Below are 19,123 nucleotides of genomic sequence, written 5' to 3' on the forward strand. Positions count from 1 at the left end.
GTCGGAGTGGAACCTATGATCAACATCTGCGGTTGAAGGTTATCAATCGGATTCAGGCCAACCCTAACATTTCGGACTACGATTTGGCGAAACAATTGAAAGCAAATCGCACAACTGTGCGGCGGATCCGTATCCGGGAAGGCTATAGGTGCTTCCGAGCAAGCAGACAACCCAACAGAACCCTCAAGCAACACACAGTGGCCAGAACCAGGGCTCGAAGATTGTACAGCAGGATTTTGACGAAAAAATCCGGTTGTGTTTTGATGGACGACGAAACATACGTCAAAGCTGATTTCAATCAAATACCAGGGATAAAATTTTATAAGGCTCGTGGTCGTGGAAAGGTTATGAACAGATATAAGTTTATTTTTGCAGAAAAATTTGCAAAAAAATTTATGATTTGGCAAGGGATCTGCACATGTGGTAAAAAAACGAAAGTTTTTGTAACGGATAAGACCATGAACTCGGATCTCTACAAAAAAGAGTGCCTCAAAAAACGAATTTTACCTTTCATTAGATCCCATGACGGTCCAGTAACTTTTTGGCCGGATCTGGCCAGTTGCCATTATAGCAAGGAGGTGCTACAGTGGTACAACGAAAATCATCTGCAATTCATCCCAAAACATCTTAATCCGCCAAATTGTCCCCAGCTTCGACCAATCGAAAAATATTGGGCAATTATGAAGCAGAAGTTGAAGAAGAAGGGTAAAATCACCAAAAACATTCATCAGATGAAGAATTGGTGGCAAAAGTTGGCAAAAACCATATCTGAAAAAAGTGTGCGCGGACTGATGGGAGGTATAAACAGTAAAGTGAGATTATTTTTTAGAACAACAGATGAATAATTTTTTTTTAATTTTTTTTATGAAATAAAATTGAATTACCTTTGTTTTGTTCCTAGAAAATGTTTTGATTAATCGAACGGTTGATGAAATACACGCATTTGAAAGTGTCCCATTTCCAAAAGAACTAAGCTTTATTTCTTCAAATTCTTAACAAACAGAAAAAAAAACATCTTTCGCATCGAAATGAATTCGTAAATCCCTCTGACATTTTTTTTTTCAACAAAACAATGACTGTGTCTGGTTTGCTAACTTTTTTTTCTTCTTTCCCCATTTCAGAACTTTTTTCGGCTCCACCGGCTGCGGAAGCTGGGCCTGAGCGATAATGAAATCATGAAGCTCCCGTCCGACATTCAGAACTTCGAGAATCTGGTCGAGCTCGATGTTTCCCGAAATGGTAAGTTATTTGAGCGATGCTTAGAACGTAAGCAAATTGTAACAAAATTCGATTTAAAAATGACATCAACATCTACATTAAAATATTTAAAAAAAACAATCGTTTTTCTTTTGTTGTGAAAATAAACTGTGAAAACGTGGGATGGTTTGAAACACTTCAACTTGAGAGGCATGGACATGTGGTTTCTATCAAAAATTCAGTCCATTCCAGGTCTGCTTTATTGTTCAAATCCTCATAAAAACGCTTCTCCACGCTCTGTGGCCTTTGTTAGAGTAATTTTCCCCTCAATATTATGACTAAATTTGGCGCTAAGAATTGACGAGGTGGCGATCTGGAAGCATATGAATGCTTTTTTTTTAATCATTCGTTGAATGCAAAGTTACAGCGTTTCAAAGAATTCTAAAGTTTTGAGGATAATATTCAAAATAGATCTGTTTGACGACGAGGACAACAAGGAAAAGAATACACAGGAAAAAAGACAAAATTGGGCAAAAAAGACTAAATTGGATAAAAAAGACAAAATGGGATAAAAAAGACAAAATTGGGCAAAAAAGACAAACAAGAAAAAAAAACAATATAATAAAATGACTAAAATGACAAAAAAACAAAAATGAAAAAAATTATAAAAAATGAAAAAAAAAATGATAACAATGACGAAAAAAAATACAAAAATAAGAAAAATGATCAAAAAGACCAAAAATAACAAAAATGACAAAAAAACAAAAAGGACAAAAAAAAAACTAAATTAAAAACGAAAAAAATGAAAAAAATGACAAGGAACAAAAAAGGCAAAAAAACAAAAAAGACAGAAAATGACAAAAACAAAATAGACAAAATAATCAAAAAGACTAAAATGAATTGTGGTCATAACAAAAATGACAAATAATAACAAAAAGACAAACAACAAAATGACAAAAATGAAAACAATGACAAAAATGACGAAAATGGCAAAAATGGCAAGAACGACAAAATTGACAGGAATTACAAAAAAAATGACAAAAACAACAAAACATATAAAAGAGAACAAAAAAAAAATAATACAAAAAAAGAGACAAAACATTACAGAAACAAAAAAGTGAAAAAAGATAAAAATAGACATAATAAAAATGACAACAATACAAAGTTGACCAAACTGAAATAAAAGATAAAAATGACAAAAGTGAAAAAAATTAAATAAATGACAGAAATGATAAAAATGACGAGAATGAAAAAATGGCAAAAATGACTGAAATCTGTGAAATGACAAAAATACTTAAATGTTCAAAATAACTAAAATTACTGAAATTACTAAAATGACCAAACTGACCATTATGACACAAATGACAAAAATGACACAAATGACAAAAATGATAAAAATGACAAAATGTGACAAAAAAAAAAAACAAAAATGAAAATAAAAAACAAAAAAGAGACAAAAGGAAAAAGAGCAAAAAAACAACAAATGACAAAAACAAAATGGACAAAATTACATAAATGACTAAAATGACAACAATAATGACACTAAACTGACGAAAATAGCAAAATTGACTACAATGACAAAAATGACTGAAATGACAAAATGATAAAAATGACTTAAATGTGTAAAATGACAAAAATGACTAGAATGACAAAAAATGATAAAAATGACTGAAATAACTAAAATAACTCAAACGACTAAAATAATTAAAAATGACTGAAATGACTATAATGACTGAAATGACTAAATTGACTAAAGTGACTAATATGACTAAAATGTTAGAAATTACTAAAATGACAACTATGACTGAAACTACTGGAATAACTGAAATGACAAAAATAACTAAAATGACCAAAATGACTCAAATGAAAAACAAATACTAAAATGACAAATAAGACTAAAATGACAGGAATGACTAAAATAACTAAAATGACCATTTTAGTGATAATTTTAGTTGGCGACTTAAATTACTAAAATGACTGAAATGACCAAAATGATTAAATTGACTGAGATGATTCAAATGATTAAAATGACAAAAATGGCTAAAATGACTAATATGATTAAAATGACCAATATGACAAAAAGGACTAAAAAGATTTAAATGACCAAAATGACTCAAGTGATTAAAATCCCTAAACTGACTAAAATGACTAAAACGACTAAATGACAAAAATGACAAAAATGACAAAAATGACTAAAATGACTAAAATGATTAAATGACAAAAATGACTAAAATGACTAAAATGACTAAAATGACTAAAATGACCAAAATGACTTAAATGACTTATGACTAAAATGACGAAATGGACGAAAATGACAAAAATGACTGAAATGACTTAAATTACAAAAAAGATTAAAAATGAGTAAATGACTTAAATGACTTAAATGGTTTAAATAACTAAAATGACAAAAATGACATAAATGACTTAAATGAACGAAATTTTCAAAGTTCCTAAAAGCGAAAAAAGTGAAATTTTACTACTTTCGTTTTTTTTTAATTTGGAAACAGTCTGAAGACCCTATGGATGGAGTCTATATAGTTCCAATTTTTGCATTTAAGATCCGTTCGGCTTACAATTTACCGTAGAAAAACTTTTCGTCTTGATCGTCTTGATTTTCTTACACAAAACTGAAAACAGACTCAAAACAAGTAAACTGGCTCGAATAAACGTTTCGAGTTGAAGCGCGTTAATTTCATTTTTTTTAACGAGGGTAGATAGATTTGAAATAGTTCAAAATTCTCCTGATTGAACTTATCGTATCCCTTTTGACGGTAACAAGTCAAGAGCCCCCAGATCATTCACCTCTCAGCTCAGCTAGTAGTTCTTTTAAGCATTGAGCTCTTTCATGTCGAAAACGTCGACATTTTTGACGAGGGGTTAGACAGCTCATATTGCTTGCTGCAGTTGCTTGCTACGGACGATTGATGAATGAACTTATTAGTTCTCTTTGGTGCTTCACTGCAACCCATTAGCGCTCTACTTGTGATTTTAAATTTTTCCCCGAAGATGATATTAATGCGATCGTTTGTATCAAAAATTGGAATTCCAACGTTCGTTTACACGAAGAACAATATTGCTCGTTCAGCGTTTGGTCAGTTGAGGGTTGAATTAAAAAAAAAACCGAGTCAGAAACAGAAAGAAAAGAAAATGTTTATCTAGTCCTCGTCTTGCCCTGCAGGCGAGTGACCTTTCTCTTTCGCGCGCTTCCTTCCAAACAATAAGCATAAACCAACAGCAGCAGCACTAGCAGTCTTGATCCAATTCTTTGCATCACTTTATGGCGGTTTCCGCCCACCCATTCCAGCTTTTCCAGTCATTCAGTCGGTCTGTTGCTAGAGCTAGTGAAGTGGATAAAGACAACAGAGCTTTTGTTTATGTTTCTCGACCACCGCCGCCGCCGCTGCTTTACGGTTCAGTTCAGTTCGCCGCCAGAACCAGACCAGATATCTCCGATCTGCTACTGTTCATGGTTCTAATTTGGCGTCTGTTGACTCTCTTAGCCCTTAGCTCTGGTCTGGTCGGTTATGTTGCTGGATGGATGATTCCACTTTAACTGGAAGAGGTTGTCTGTTGTGGGTACTTATCGTCACATCACCATCAGATAACACCTCATAACCTAAATGTCATGCACAATTTTATGCTGGTTTGAGAACAAACAAGGATGTTTGTCCTTCGGGATAAACGCGCAAAAAGAAGGAAAATTTTTCAATTTTTATTATGTCCATCCAAATTTTTCGACTGATTGTAAACACTGTAAATATCTCGTTTCGTTTGTTGTTCCACACTCACGATTAATGTGGTCTGACATTAATTGCTCTGCAAATTAGTTCCACCGTGTTACGGAGCGTGGAATTATTCAGTATGCGCCCAGCCCAGCCCATCAACAATCCCCTCGACCGAACACAGTCGTCAGAATCACAGAATCAAACGGTACTTTTCTGGTTTTCCTCGATTACAGCTTACCATTTTCACCTCCCACATTCCCCACTATTCCCACCATAATTTTCTCATTGAGCACTCGCACTAATGCTCCATCTTCTATTTGCTAGTAGAGTAGAAGAAACAAACCCCAAAAAGCGCTTTTAGGCATGACGTCGTTCTCTATTCCGTTATATGAAGTGGTAAACGATCGTCGTCTCTTCGTCTCCCTACCTTACGGCTTCCTTTCTATTTCCTCCCAGAAATTTACCTAGGCCCTGTTTGTTAGGTTAGTGTGGTTTTTATTTTGATTTCCATTGTTTCTGCTTTAGCACAAACGCCCAACCCCTTCAACCCGTTAAAACATTCATTTCTCTAGAAAGAAAACTGAACCCGATCAAAAAATCTGTGCGATACAGCTGACAGATTTTAGAGGGTTTTTTCCTCCTTCAAGCTCTAAGATTATTTAATCGTGGAAAGTTTCACCTTCTTTTTTTGCTGATGCGACGCCAAAACCGACAAAAGTTTGCCGTGCCAAATTCAAGAGAAAGAAAAACTTCCCTCGGAGAGATGGCCCCAATTCTACTATACGTCCCTGCTTCTTAGCTAGCTAGCATAGTCGTTGGTGCCGGTTGCGGGAGATTTTTGCAAGATGCAATGTGCAATTTCTTAAGGTGGTTCACTTGGAATTTTAGAGCGTTTTCCTAGTAATATTTAATCAATGATCAAAACAAATTATTATAGAATCTAAGTTTAACTCAATTTTAGAGATTTTGAAGAAACAAGGAGAACATAGAAACCAAAATTTGTGCATTGTTGTGGAAAATCCAAAAAAGTACGTCAGGAAGAGTCCTAAACAACGGAAATTCCACTGTTTGATCATTATTCATATGGATATATACTATTGCTGCAAAGTTAAAAAATGATTTTGTCACTTCTGGCATCGTGCTATCACGCGAAAACTACCATACAGCGATAGGAAGCCAAAGATATTGTTTTTCTTTTTGCTGAAAGAGAAAAAATCTTCCAATCCCGTCAAATGCAATCTCCAGAAAATGGAAAAGGCTTCTAAATTGACCGGTATGCTCAAAAAAGTGGTTAACTGTATGTGAGATGGATGGCATCAGCAGTGCACACAATTTGATCTATGTTCTTCTAGTTTGGGAGCTATCTGAAAAATCACTTGACACTTGCGCAAGTAAACAATATATTACTAGTTGAAAATTTCATTTAATTCCAAACACGCAATCAAAAGTTATTCCCATCAATAGTTGTTCCACTGCTCTACTCTTCTTTCATAACAAGATAAGAAGAGATAAAACAACGAAAACTTCAACAGAACACTAAACCCTATGTCCATCAGTGTACATCCACCCTTTTTCCTTCTCAAATTCCTCTTGCTGTAGGAAAGATCGTAGTTGAGTACGTGAAACCTAAGATCGCGTTGCTTTTGATTAATGGTGTCATACGAGGCCCAATACCTTCCCTCGCCATGAAAATTTGTCGCGACACATTTCATTCACAAAATTCTCAGCATTCAAGGTTAGAAGTTTCCTACGCCTTGACATGAACCTGGGGCAGACAAATATCGAATGTTCTGCGGATTCTTCCATATCTACGCATTCCGGGCAATATGGCGCTGGAAATTGAGCTGATGAGCTCAAATCGAAGATATTGCCCAAAGCACCCCTGCCCCGAAACCAACTGCGTCAGGTAAAAGTTGACTTCTCCGTACTTCCTTTTTATCCAACCCGAAAGCCGTGGGAAGAGCCTATGCGTCCATCTTGCATTGATCGATGCATCCCATTGCTCCTACCACTTGAGCATTGACGCTGCTCGTTGAGCTTTGTGCACTCCTCTAACTGCTCTAGCTACGTAACACTGTTTATCCTCTGCCAGAGTGATTTCGATGGTTATCATGCCCGCAATGACAGAAGCTGCATCCGTTTAGATGATCCTGCATGCACAGTGACTCGACGTTGACTCCGTAATTTCGATCTGTTACGCTCTACCTCTAGGGCAGAGCTCCCGGCCGCTCCTCCGTATCGTAGTTTCGATAGTGCAACGCCCGCAAGGGGATGTCTCTTGCTACTCTTTGGACCATGACAGTTCGCCATAATCCATGCCAATGAGTCGATGACTTTCGACGCACTATCACAACAGTATTTGACATGTGCACCAAAACTAAAGCGGTTTTCGACCATTACTCCAAAGTGTTTCAGCAGCTGCTTCGAAGATTAAGATGTGGTGTGTCCTCCAACAGTAATCGATCTCTATATTCGGCACAACTCTTTTGTTGGTCACGAGTAGCACTTCGATTTTATGGTGGGCTACCAGACCGTTGCAAGGTATTTACCTCCTCAATTGTTTCGCCGATATTCATGAGCACGATATCGTCCGCAAATCTGACTGTCGGCGCGCCTGCTGGTAGTTTCAGCGTTAACATCTCATCATATATGGCATTCTAGAGCACTGGTCCTTGTATGAAACCCTGAGGAACACCCGCTGTTAGGGCAGTAGATTGTAAGGGCATAGGGCATTGGGAACACACACCCTGTGAAGCGCTTTGGCAATAGCTTCCCAGCTAGCATTGTTGAAGGCATTTTTGACATCGATCGTCACAATGGCGTAATGATGAAAACCTGTCCTCTTCTTTTGGTATGCGCGTTTCGCGTGCTCTGTCACCATTCCGATGGCGTTCACTGTGGATCTCCCTTTCCGAACACCGAACTGGCTGTTCGACTTCTGTGCAGACAGTTAGTCTGCTGAATATTATCCTCTCTAGTAGTTGACCAAGGGTATCCAACAGACAAATAATTCTGTACTATAATAGTGGGGGTTTTCCCGGTTTCGATAGTAACACCAGCTTCGCAGTTTTCCACAGGTTTGGGAAAGATTCCTCGTCGAAACACTTTTGTAACACCACTCTGAAAGTATCCGCAATGGTCTGTACCAACACGTTCACTACTGAATTCGGGGTTCTTTCGAAGTTTTTTAGCGATGGCCACAAGTTTCTCGTGTGTTACTGACTCGATGTTGTAGACTTCCGCGTCGTACTGGGCTAGTAGCCACTGTGCCGGACCATGCTGCGGGGAAAGATGCGAAACGGTCTCCTTCAATTTTTCCGTACTTTTCCCGGTCGGCGACCTCGGGCCACCAAATCTCGCTAGTGCAACTCTATAGGCTTGACCCCATTGGGGTGTCATCTACACTCTGGCACAGTGCTCTGTAGCAGTCCTCTTCGATTTTCCTAAATCCTAATAGCTCGCTTCAGTGCAATCCTGGCTGCTCGATGAACGGCACCTCTCGTTTCTCTATCGGCTCGCTCGTTGAGCTCGCCGCCTGGCTTTTAGGCAGCTTGCACGCAGCTCGGCAATTTCTGATATCCACCAGCACTGGTGATGCTCCCTGCATGTTTATAGCTTCAATGCAGACTTCCTGATCGAAAGCTTTTGTCTTCCATCTCTGCTCTTGGACCGGTGGTTGCCTCGTAACCACAGGGTTTCGGCCTCCTACGCTATAGCGTATCGCTTGGTGATCGCTGTGCGTATAGTCTTTACACACTGTTCAGTTTATATCAATTTAAAGCGATCGACTCGCTAATGTCACATCTGGTATTCAGTGCTTGCGAAAGGTGCTGGTAGCTCCAGTGTTACACAGCTCAACCTCCAGTCTCGCGAATGCTTCTAGTAAACTGTGGCCTCTAGGGCTATTGCACCTGCTATCCCAGTTAATCGCACGAGCGTTGAAGTTTTCTCCTATCATTAGATTGTGTTGAACTCCCCGGTCGTCCATCTTGGTGAAGCGTAGCAGCTACAGGAGAAGATGCTATTAATTTTTGCAATAATGAATCCGTTCCGAGAATCTAACACTATCTCCAGGATGGGAAAACGCCTCGTGACGTAGAGATCAGCTTAGCCAGACCTATCTGCTGCTCAATTACCATTTCCACTACATTGCACTACATCGCATTTCTTGTAGCCTACCTAATTCTAGTAGAAACTGTGCCACCTTGCTATGATTCAGTTTGGACCTTAAATAAAGAGACGTTAATGATTTCTCTAAGTTCATGGTTGCAAGGTTCTTTGTCGGTAGAGTTTTCAATATGTAGTCCCATTTGCTCTTGAAGCCTTCTAGGCCTCACATCGCGAAAGGGTTTGTGAAAAATCGGGTCGTTTTTGGTAGGTATAAGTACCTACCTAATAATTCTTTGGCTTAATTCTTACTTTTAATTTACTATCTTCGTTTTTGAGATTTGAGATAATAGTTTAATCCTTTTAAAAATAACATTATAAAATAATTGTATGTCTTCATTCTACTGAACTATGAATGTGTACCACACTATATGCTTATAAGTAAGTGGATCCTATGGCAATAAAGTCAAAGAACCGCAAATAAAAGAGCCTCTAAATCAGGTCTATATTTAACCGTTCCCACGTGCACTGTTGTTGGCGGCGACCCAATCTGAGCTGAGTTGAGGCGAAAGAGAGACCGGCGGAAGATGCTTTATGATATTTCCAGCCACCATAACCTGTTGTGTATTACCCATCTCTAGTATAGTAGTAGGTACACTTTGCACTAGTCTAGTGTACAATAACTGTTCGTTGAAGTTGGCAAAGTTCGTCGGAGAGGTGCTCTTTTTTTAGGACACTTCAGAGCATTTTCGTGGGATGATCCATGCTTTACTTTCCTCCCGAGTGCAATCGCTGCTATTATTGCTTGCTTTCGAAGATGAATAGTATGGCTATGATGATGGTAAACAGCCAGCACACTGCTGTTGGGCCAACCAACGAACGTTTGGGCTTCTCTCCAAAGCCCTCCATTCGAACAGCGCCTCCAGGTATAGAAGCAATTATTTCTATCCTGAGACTCGTGAGCTTTTCGTGGGATTACTCAGTGCTTTCGTGCTGGCAACCGGTGTCTGATTTGGGAAAGAGTCTCGCCCATTGGACGTCCCAACTGCACTTGAATTGCTTTAAAGCAACAAGTTACCAATTTTATAAATTTCATATCCCTCTAGATTCATGTCGTCAACACGATAATGGTACCTTTTTTAATTAGAAGTTGTTCTAGGAGAGTCATATCTGTCAATTTTCGTCAAAACAGAATCCACCAGCTGGACCTCCTCAGAAAGTGAAACAAAAAAAAAACAATCTAATGCAACGGGCCGACCAGATCTCGTTCGGAAATTATTTTCATCATGCTAATGAGCACACCAGTCTAATTAATCGCTCAAACGAGTCCCATTTGCTGTGCTGTTGTCGCCGCCCTTCGGAACCCGTCAATCCTTCCCGTCACTCGGTGTATCCGACTCTTTCAACCGATCTAACTCTTGACAGGTATCGTGTCGGCTTTGTTCTGCTCCGCTTTCAAACTCGGGGGGCTTGCTGATGGGTATAACTTCTAGGGCTAGATTGATTCTTCAACAGTGCCGAAACTTTTTATTGATAATTGGAACAACGAGTCTAACTGAACTTCTTTCTTCAGATTTTCTCAATTAGATGGTTTGAAACGTTCAAAGTTCATTTTGAAAAATCAAACTAGGATTCTTCTTTAGTGTGTATCGTCGGGTCGCCTCAGTGACAATAAATTGTTGCCAATAAGCAAATGAACGGTTCTCGAGACCTGTTTGCATAAAAACTTGTACAGGTTTTTGCAATTTTAATACACGAACTCGACATAAGTCTGCGACTGGAGACGTCATTATTTTTATTATATCAAAATTTATGGAACACAAAAAAGTACACACAAAGATTCAATTAACTAATGAGTGTTCTCGTTTTCCTTTTTCTCTCCCACAACAGATATCGGAGACATTCCAGATGACATCAAGCACCTGCGCAGCCTACAGATTTTGGATTTCAGCTCCAACCCAATCAACCGCTTGCCGGCCGGATTTTCACAGCTGCGGAATCTGGTGATCCTGGGGCTGAACGATATGTCACTGACGTCACTGCCCCAGGATTTCGGATGGTGAGTAATTTATTAAAATTAAATTGAAAAAGTGTTTCGTTTCCAACTGTCTGAATATTATCTTTATTGTAAGTTATCGCTGGGATCCGTAGACAACGTTTCGAAAATAGAGAAACATTTGAAATGATTACATTGTTTTTTAGATAATTCTAGCTGACACGGTGAACTTCGTTTTACCTTCTAAACTTTAAATCGTAATAAATGTTTAGTTTTATTTACACGTCTTTAACTGCATCGTGCTCGCGAATAGATTCTTATGGAAATCGTAACAAATAAAGTTAAATTTGTATTGGGATCCCCTTTCATCAAATCTCACTGATTCTTGAAACTATTATACAAACCATCTCTGACCCAAAAAACCCTCGGATACCAAATTTCACTTCATTCCGACCGACCATCCATACGTGATGTTGTTACAAAGAAAACGCCTCCATTTTTACATAAAAGATTTGTCTGTTTATCCAGAACTCAAATTGTATTCAGATTCCTGTTGGTTGGATCTTGGATTCAATTCTGATTCAGGTTTGAATTTTTAATCGTTATCAAATCGCCAAAATTGTGGCCTAAATTGTTATGCGTAATTCTGGTTCAAATAGCAAAAAAATCGCTCAGAGAGGTCTGAAAACGCATTTTGTAGGTGTGGTGCAAAATTTCAATCAAAATAGCAAAAAAAAATGGATCAATAAGACCAGAAAACGCATTTTAAAGTTGTGATCCTAAAGGCTCAAACTTTGGTCCAAATCGCCAAAAACAACAACAATCACAGAAAACACTGAAAACGATTCGAAAACGCATTTTTAGTTGAAGGTAAACTCAAATTTCGGTTCGAAAACGCATTTTTAAGTTTGGATTTCATATTTCGGTCTAAACAGCTGATGTAAAATTTTGTTGAGATTTGAGATGATGTAAAATCTGTGAAATCATCTTAAAGCTTGAATGATTCTGAAGCCAAAGTTATAGCTATTTTCATATTAGCGTTCTCTTTGATTCATTTTCACACAGGCATTTCAAAATAAGACGCATATCTTAATTCGACTCAAGCAGACAAAACTTGATTATTGATCCAACACAAAATTCAACACTATAATAACGTTTGCCAAACCACAAACAAGAAATTCTTGGCCATAACGTCTTCAAAATTCTTGCTGGTACGACGACTGCATGAATCATCACAACCATCGCCGAATCGCGCCTTGGATAGTCCGTCGCAAATTTGCATTCCCCCGCTTCTGAAAACCGCCAACCGAGAACCGGTGAAGACTGGTTCAAACGAAAACTCGTTCCTATCTTTCAGCTCTCGTTCCAAGTTTGGCTGTTCTAGGTCATTGTCATTCATGACGCGTCGATTCCTTCGCCATTTGTATTCGTTCATTAGGTAGCATCGTTTGGCTTATGGCATTCTAATTCTAGCATCGTTACGTCATTGTGAGCTGAGTTTTTTTTATTAAATTGTTGTTTTCTTTCTGTCTATCGTTACAGTCTATCGAAGCTGGAATCGCTGGAATTGAGAGAGAATCTGCTGAAAACCCTGCCGGAATCCATCAGTCAGCTCACAAAACTGGAACGGCTGGATTTGGGTGACAATGAAATCGAAGAGCTTCCGCCACACCTGGGCTATTTGCCCTCGCTTCAAGAGCTGTGGCTCGATCACAACCAGCTGCAGAAACTGCCACCCGAGATTGGATTACTAAGGAATTTAGTATGCTTAGACGTCTCGGAGAATCGGTTGGAGGAAATCCCAGAGGAGGTAGGTGGACTAGAGAATCTCACAGATCTACACCTATCGCAGAATCTGCTGGAAGGCCTTCCGGATGGCGTTTCAAAACTGACAAAACTGACAATCCTCAAGCTGGACCAGAATCGATTGCGCACACTTAACGAGAGCATAGGCCAATGTGTCCACATGCAAGAGCTTATTCTGACCGAAAACTTCCTAAACGAGTTGCCTTACACCATCGGCAATATGACGATGTTGAACAATCTGAACGTAGACCGGAACTCACTGGTATCGGTACCAAATGAGCTCGGCAACTGTAGAAGTTTAGGAGTGCTAAGTTTACGGGAAAACAAACTCACAAAACTGCCCTCGGAGCTCGGCAACTGTCTCGAACTGCATGTGCTGGACGTTTCCGGTAATCGGCTCCAATATTTACCCTACTCTCTGGTCAATCTGCAGCTCAAAGCCGTTTGGCTGTCGGAAAACCAGGCCCAACCACTACTTACATTCCAACCGGATGTCGATGAGGCAACCGGTGAACAAGTCCTTACCTGCTTTCTCCTGCCGCAGCAAGAATACGTTCCAGTGAGTCCGGAAAATCGGGAAGACTCCGATTCGGAAGATTGGGAAGAACGGGAAGCATCCCGGACGCATTCGGTAAAGTTCAGCGAAGATTCGAACGTGGACAAAGACACTCCCTTCGTGCGCCAAAACACCCCACACCCGAAGGAATTGAAACTGAAAGCACACAAACTGTTTGCCAAGGAAAAGCGACCGGACGAAATGAGCGGCGGCAATCTGGACACTCTCTCGGAAGAATCTTCCTCCAAACCGTCTACGATGATGCTCAATCGGAACGGGGGCGGTATGGCCACTATGGACGACATCCATGGGGTGGTCGGTAACGAACCGGTCGCCGAAGAGGATGAAATGGTACGGGGAGACGCGGGCATGCAGCAAGAAAGTGAACCGTATCCGGACGATCACGAAAAACGGGTCGGGTTCGAAGTGAACGAAGAGGACGATCAATACTACGGCGATGAAAACGAGGAAGCGCACGAAAAGCAGCCAATTTCTAAATTACACCGGAGGTTAGTTTTTTTTTAGTTTAGTGTTAAGTTTTTAAATTAGTAAAGCAAATCTAGCGTTGCTTTGCAAGAAGGTCACGTGTCAAATTTGAGCCTGATCGGATCGTGGAAGGGCAACAAGCTTGAAGTTTGATTTTGATTTAGAGACATTTTTTTTAAGGGAGTACCTTAAAAATCTTGTTTTTTATCAAAGAAGTCTGCCGATATTGGAATAATTTGTTACTAATTTGTTATTGGAATAAACAAGTTACTGATTTAATCAATCCAGTTATCAGACGCGTTTATGTAATATTCTTCACTTTGGCCTATATTAATACGTTGATTTATTCTATACAGGGACACCCCCCATCACCTGAAAAACAAACGAGTACATCATACGCTTACGGACAAAAACAGCTCGCTGGTGCTGAATTCGCTCAAGCTGAAGGAATCGCTTCCGCCGCCACCGAAACTGGATGAACATCCGGCGCTGGAGGCGGCAGCAGAACCCGAAACCACCGGCAGCAACACCGGTGACGGTAAGTCATATCTCAGTGCAATTTCGCCCAATCATCAACGTATGGTTTCGCTCAATTTTTAACCTGTGTCTGTGTATATTCCTCTCGAATGTGCGACGATAGTATTTAGTTTGACGCCCCACGGGGTTTCTAGTGGCAGAATGATACCATCATCAAGAATGACTCAAAGAAGAACGATAGCAATTAATCATCATTTTGTGGTTTCGTCACATAATTGTACCTTGACAATCGACTAACGTTGTTGGGGGTTGTATGCGAATTGTAGGGTTACTTGATGGCTGGCCTGAATGTGTTGGTTTTTTTAATCCGTAAAACTTTTCCAAATTATAGTTTCACTGACACATATCAATAGTAACGCTTATTGTATAGTTATTTTGTCAATTTATGAGAAAATATTCTATAAACTTTTGAGTAAATTCCAGAAAAAACGACAAAAATGTTGAACTAAAGGATATCGGTTGTAGCTCTTTGTGTGAAATGAAGAAAAATATGTCGTACATGTTACAAACTTCTGCATTGCTGCCAGCGTAGCTCGACTCAAATCGTTCTAAATGGTAATAGCAATATGCTTCCAAAGGTGTAGCAAATGAAAACTTACTGTGCTTAGAAGAAAAAAGGAATACAAACCGACAAAAAGGATTAAAAAACTTATACCGCCTCATCCACAGAGCCCCATTTTCTCGGTTGTTTTCCAACCAACATTTTCCGAGATTTTCCGACGGACTGCTTTTCGTTCGGCTTGGCGGCATACACCTGGATGGAAACGGAAGAAATTCAATCCTTTCTACTTAAGTACGTAGTAATGTGTTCGGCCACAGCAAGACAGCAAGTAGTAGTAGGTTTTCCCCGCAAAGATTTCGTATTCGGAAAAGGCATTTGCCACCTACTCAGCCCAGTCAGGTGGTCGCCCGGTTCGGTTGTTGGTGGAATTAAGCACACGTACTTAGTCAACCCAACCAACCATCCTGTCATGTGTGCTGCCTCTCCGGGCTACGGTTCCCCGCAATCGGAATCGTTCTAACTACACATAGATACATATGTATAAAGACGGGGAGCAACTTCAAAGGAAGGCTTCTTGGTTGGTGTATTTTCTATTTATTCGTGCGGTTTGTTTTCTGGAAATTGTCGAAAGAAGTAAGAGAAGGAGAAGGGGGTGTGTTGGTGGTTCAGAATAAATGTGTACTTTATTTATTTTCATTTTATTCCGCTTCAAACCTGTCAGTACTTAGTTGATGAGTCGAATTGGAAGCGACGAGTGGCAAAATTCCCCTTTATACCAGAACCACATTCCTTAGAGGGAAATGGTTTGATCATCCATATTACTTTAGGAGACGTAAAACTAATGTTTTTATCAAAGTTAATTACAGTGCCCCTTTTTTTCTAAACTTTCTTGTAATCCAGATCGTAACCTCATATCTTGATTCAAGGATTGGTACATTTAAACCTGCAAGATTTAAGCTTAATTGAAACATTGTAAGGCTACCGTAAAAAATCATGGTTTTGTACGGAGTTCGTTTTAACGTTATTCTTTTGAACTTTTTGAGTTTTTCTTAATGTTTATGCCAATTTAATCATTTTTAACATGATCGTCATTTTGATCACATTTGGATTTTTGTAATTTTCTGTGATAGATAAAGATAGAGGGACAAGTTTCTCATTTAGATGGCTTTTTTGTAGGAATAATGTAGAGTGGCACCGAAAAAAGCCTCGCCAAATTTCGAAAACTGACCATATGCATTTTATAGATAGGCCCATAAAATTGACCTGTGCAGAACTTCATCTCATTCGGTTTTGAAATAGGGGTGCCTCAAAGCGATTACTGTATCGATTTTTTTAGCCTTAACAATCACCGAAAGGGGGACCAAAAAACATCGGAAAATGGAAATTTCAATTTTTTTTTTGGATAGCTCCAGATCTCGACGTTTTATGCATTTTTAAGTCATTTGGCAGCAAAATTAAAATTTTCATTTTCCCGATTTTCTTTGGTCCATAGTATAAGACTAGAAGAATCTTTGAAGAAATTTTGTACAGTTTCAATTTCGTTATGAATTTCACTTGTTCCATTTCCGTGCATTCCCCCCTATGCCAATTTTGACACCAAGCGAGGATGCCACGATCAGCTTCAGGTGTGAACCGAAAGTGTTTGGTCATCATTTTGAGTAGACGGATAAAGTATCAACATTGAAGCAAATCCTATGTTTTGACTGTTCAAATGTTCTAATGATGCCACTCTTTAGTAAAAACAGACGTAGAAAGAAACAATATAAAACCCACTCCACATGACACTAATCTGCGTAAGGTTATAAACAAATTTGTTTAAAAGAATTTCTCTGGAAGCTTAAAAATTCAAAATCATCTACTGTTTTGCCAGACAAATGTAAACAAAAGTTCGAGTCGTTTTCGTTCAGATATAAAAACTACAAAGAAAAGTTGTGTTCTATTCAATAAAATTTTCAAAACAAGTGATTTTTCATTGGACTCTGCTAGATGTAATTCTAGTCTCAATGAATCCATGACCAAAAAAACAATCAACCTTCAATTACCAAGCGGAGAACCATAATCGTCACAAAGCGGATCTACCCAAATTGGTCAAAAAAAAAAATGGAACACGTATAGGAACTGCTATAGGTTATCTTTCATTGTTTTTTTTTCTTACTCCATCCAGAGAGACCCCAACCTTCGCTAATGTCGATTTCCCAATGTCACACACAGGCGAGCGCGTATCAGCTCAATCTTATCATCGAAAGACTGGATGGAAGGTATACAAACATACATAAATACCAAACTGAACCGAACCGTCGAGACAAGTGCGATGGGTTCTGTTCTAGCTATACCTACATTATAGCCAGGTGGAATGTGCGCTTGTTTCAATATTGATAAAGCAAATTTCTGGATGCCATTAGCACAAGTGAGGTGCTGGCACATTCTTTCGTAAAACGATGGTTTAGGAAATTTAAAAAAAAGTAGATTTTTGAATTGGATACCGAAGATACAGAAAGTAGATTTGTTCCGATTTGTTCGGAAAAGAAACCAGACTACTAAACAACGGATGCGAAAATCTAATCCGGAAAGATCGACTCTCATTACTTTGAAAAAATTACATTCTAACCGATTTCTTGCTCCAGGAAAAGTTTCCGACTTCAACGATTCACGAGCGTATTCGATTGGATGTTTCGAGTTTTAAATTTGGTGAGATTGTATTGTATTCAATCAAACAACAATTTATTGTTGATATTACCTAATCAATTTATTTTTTGAAAGCTGTGAAATCATATTAAGTTGTTGTTTTGAATTTGCATATGTGAAGTTTTGTAAATATTTCGGATTCTTGAATCGTAATGTATTCGACGTCTCATCGGCATTTCTCGGTGCATATTTTTGGTTCTCGAGTTGGAAGCTTCGCAATTCGACCCAAAATAGTTGCGCGTTTGTTGTACAAGGTCAAGTATTTCTTTTAGCAAACTTTCGAAGCGAAACATACACAAACATACCCTTTTACACAAAAGGTCCTCAAACTAAGGGCGGCCGGCATTGTTTTGTATAAGCACCCTATTATTCAGGCAGAGAATCCCTCCTTTTGCCCGTTGGGATCTGCCGAACAAGCAACAAGCGCACCTGATGATGATATGCAAATTCTCTTCTGGAAGCAAATACCGGAGACGAATTTTACCCATTTTAGACAACGACGAGCGCACATAGCACATTATCAAAATAAAGACAACAACAACACAACTATAGTCACCGACCGACGAAGGACGGGCCCCTAAAATACCAACCATCCGAAGGCCTTTCGACTGTCGGTCGGTCCCATCGGAAGCGCTTTGTCGTTGTTTCCAAGGATTTTGAATGCGTATGCTAATGAAATTGGACCGGGTACACAGCAACCGTTTGTCCACCCTACACTCAGTCCAGTAGTCCGGTGGGTATTTATTCAATTATACGGGTCATCGTCGAGTTTTGACACCGAAAGTGGACCGAATTCAATCACTCAGCCACGCATTAAGTCCGGGCGCAAGTTTCCATTCTATACTGAATGGCTTCGTCATTACACCTTTTTCACGCTTGTGAACAAAGTGTTCTACTTCTGGCATTTGTAGGTTAGCAAAATTAATGGTGTGTCACACGTATTATTAAACGGTTATTCGGCTAAGGGGAAATTATAGGCAGAAATTTTTTTGAATTTTGTGTCTAGATACTTTGAAACATATTTCGATAGCATTTCAGCTTGTCAACAGAGTCGACATTGATTACACTAAAACTTGCTTCATTTAGAATTGGAACAACTTTTGCTCATACTATGGCGTTCCTGGTGCACGGATTTGGAAGTTCTTAGCAAACCGACTGCACTTTGCAAACAATCGACATGGAAGCCGAAAGAAGGGAAACTGCGTGGTAAGATTTTGAAGACGATTAAGAAGAATTTCAATCTGTCTGGCCGTAATTTGGCAAGAAAATCCGGTGCTGCCCATAGTACCGAGAGGAGAATTCGACTCCGGGAAGGAATCAAGTCGTATCAAGCTAGCAAACAGCAAACCATAAACCAGAATAGTGTAGCCAAAATCCGTGTTCGGAAGCTATACATACACTCATCCGAAAAGAAAACGTTAAATTCACCTGGATTTTCACGTAGGCGCTCATTACGTGAATTTTTGCTCGACTTACGTGAATCACTTACAAGCTAATACAAACTCGCATGATCCTTACGTGAAATT

The 19,123-nt window shown here is 39.2% G+C and overlaps 1 protein-coding gene across 19 annotated transcripts in view; it reads left to right on the forward strand.

Annotated features, from left to right (window-relative positions):
- Positions 1 to 19,123, forward strand: part of LOC129750843 (protein lap4-like) — a 128,287-nt gene that overhangs the window by 40,732 nt on the left and 68,432 nt on the right. For all 19 annotated transcript variants that reach the window (XM_055746017.1, XM_055745974.1, XM_055745993.1 and 16 more), the window contains 4 exons: positions 1,122 to 1,239; positions 10,920 to 11,088; positions 12,568 to 13,896; positions 14,230 to 14,411. In XM_055746017.1, the coding sequence (XP_055601992.1) occupies positions 1,122 to 1,239; positions 10,920 to 11,088; positions 12,568 to 13,896; positions 14,230 to 14,411 (1,798 nt within the window). The remainder of the gene's footprint in view (positions 1 to 1,121; positions 1,240 to 10,919; positions 11,089 to 12,567; positions 13,897 to 14,229; positions 14,412 to 19,123) is intronic.

The sequence above is a fragment of the Uranotaenia lowii genome, chromosome 1 (genome assembly GCF_029784155.1).
Source record: "Uranotaenia lowii strain MFRU-FL chromosome 1, ASM2978415v1, whole genome shotgun sequence".
Lineage (NCBI taxonomy): Eukaryota > Metazoa > Arthropoda > Insecta > Diptera > Culicidae > Uranotaenia > Uranotaenia lowii.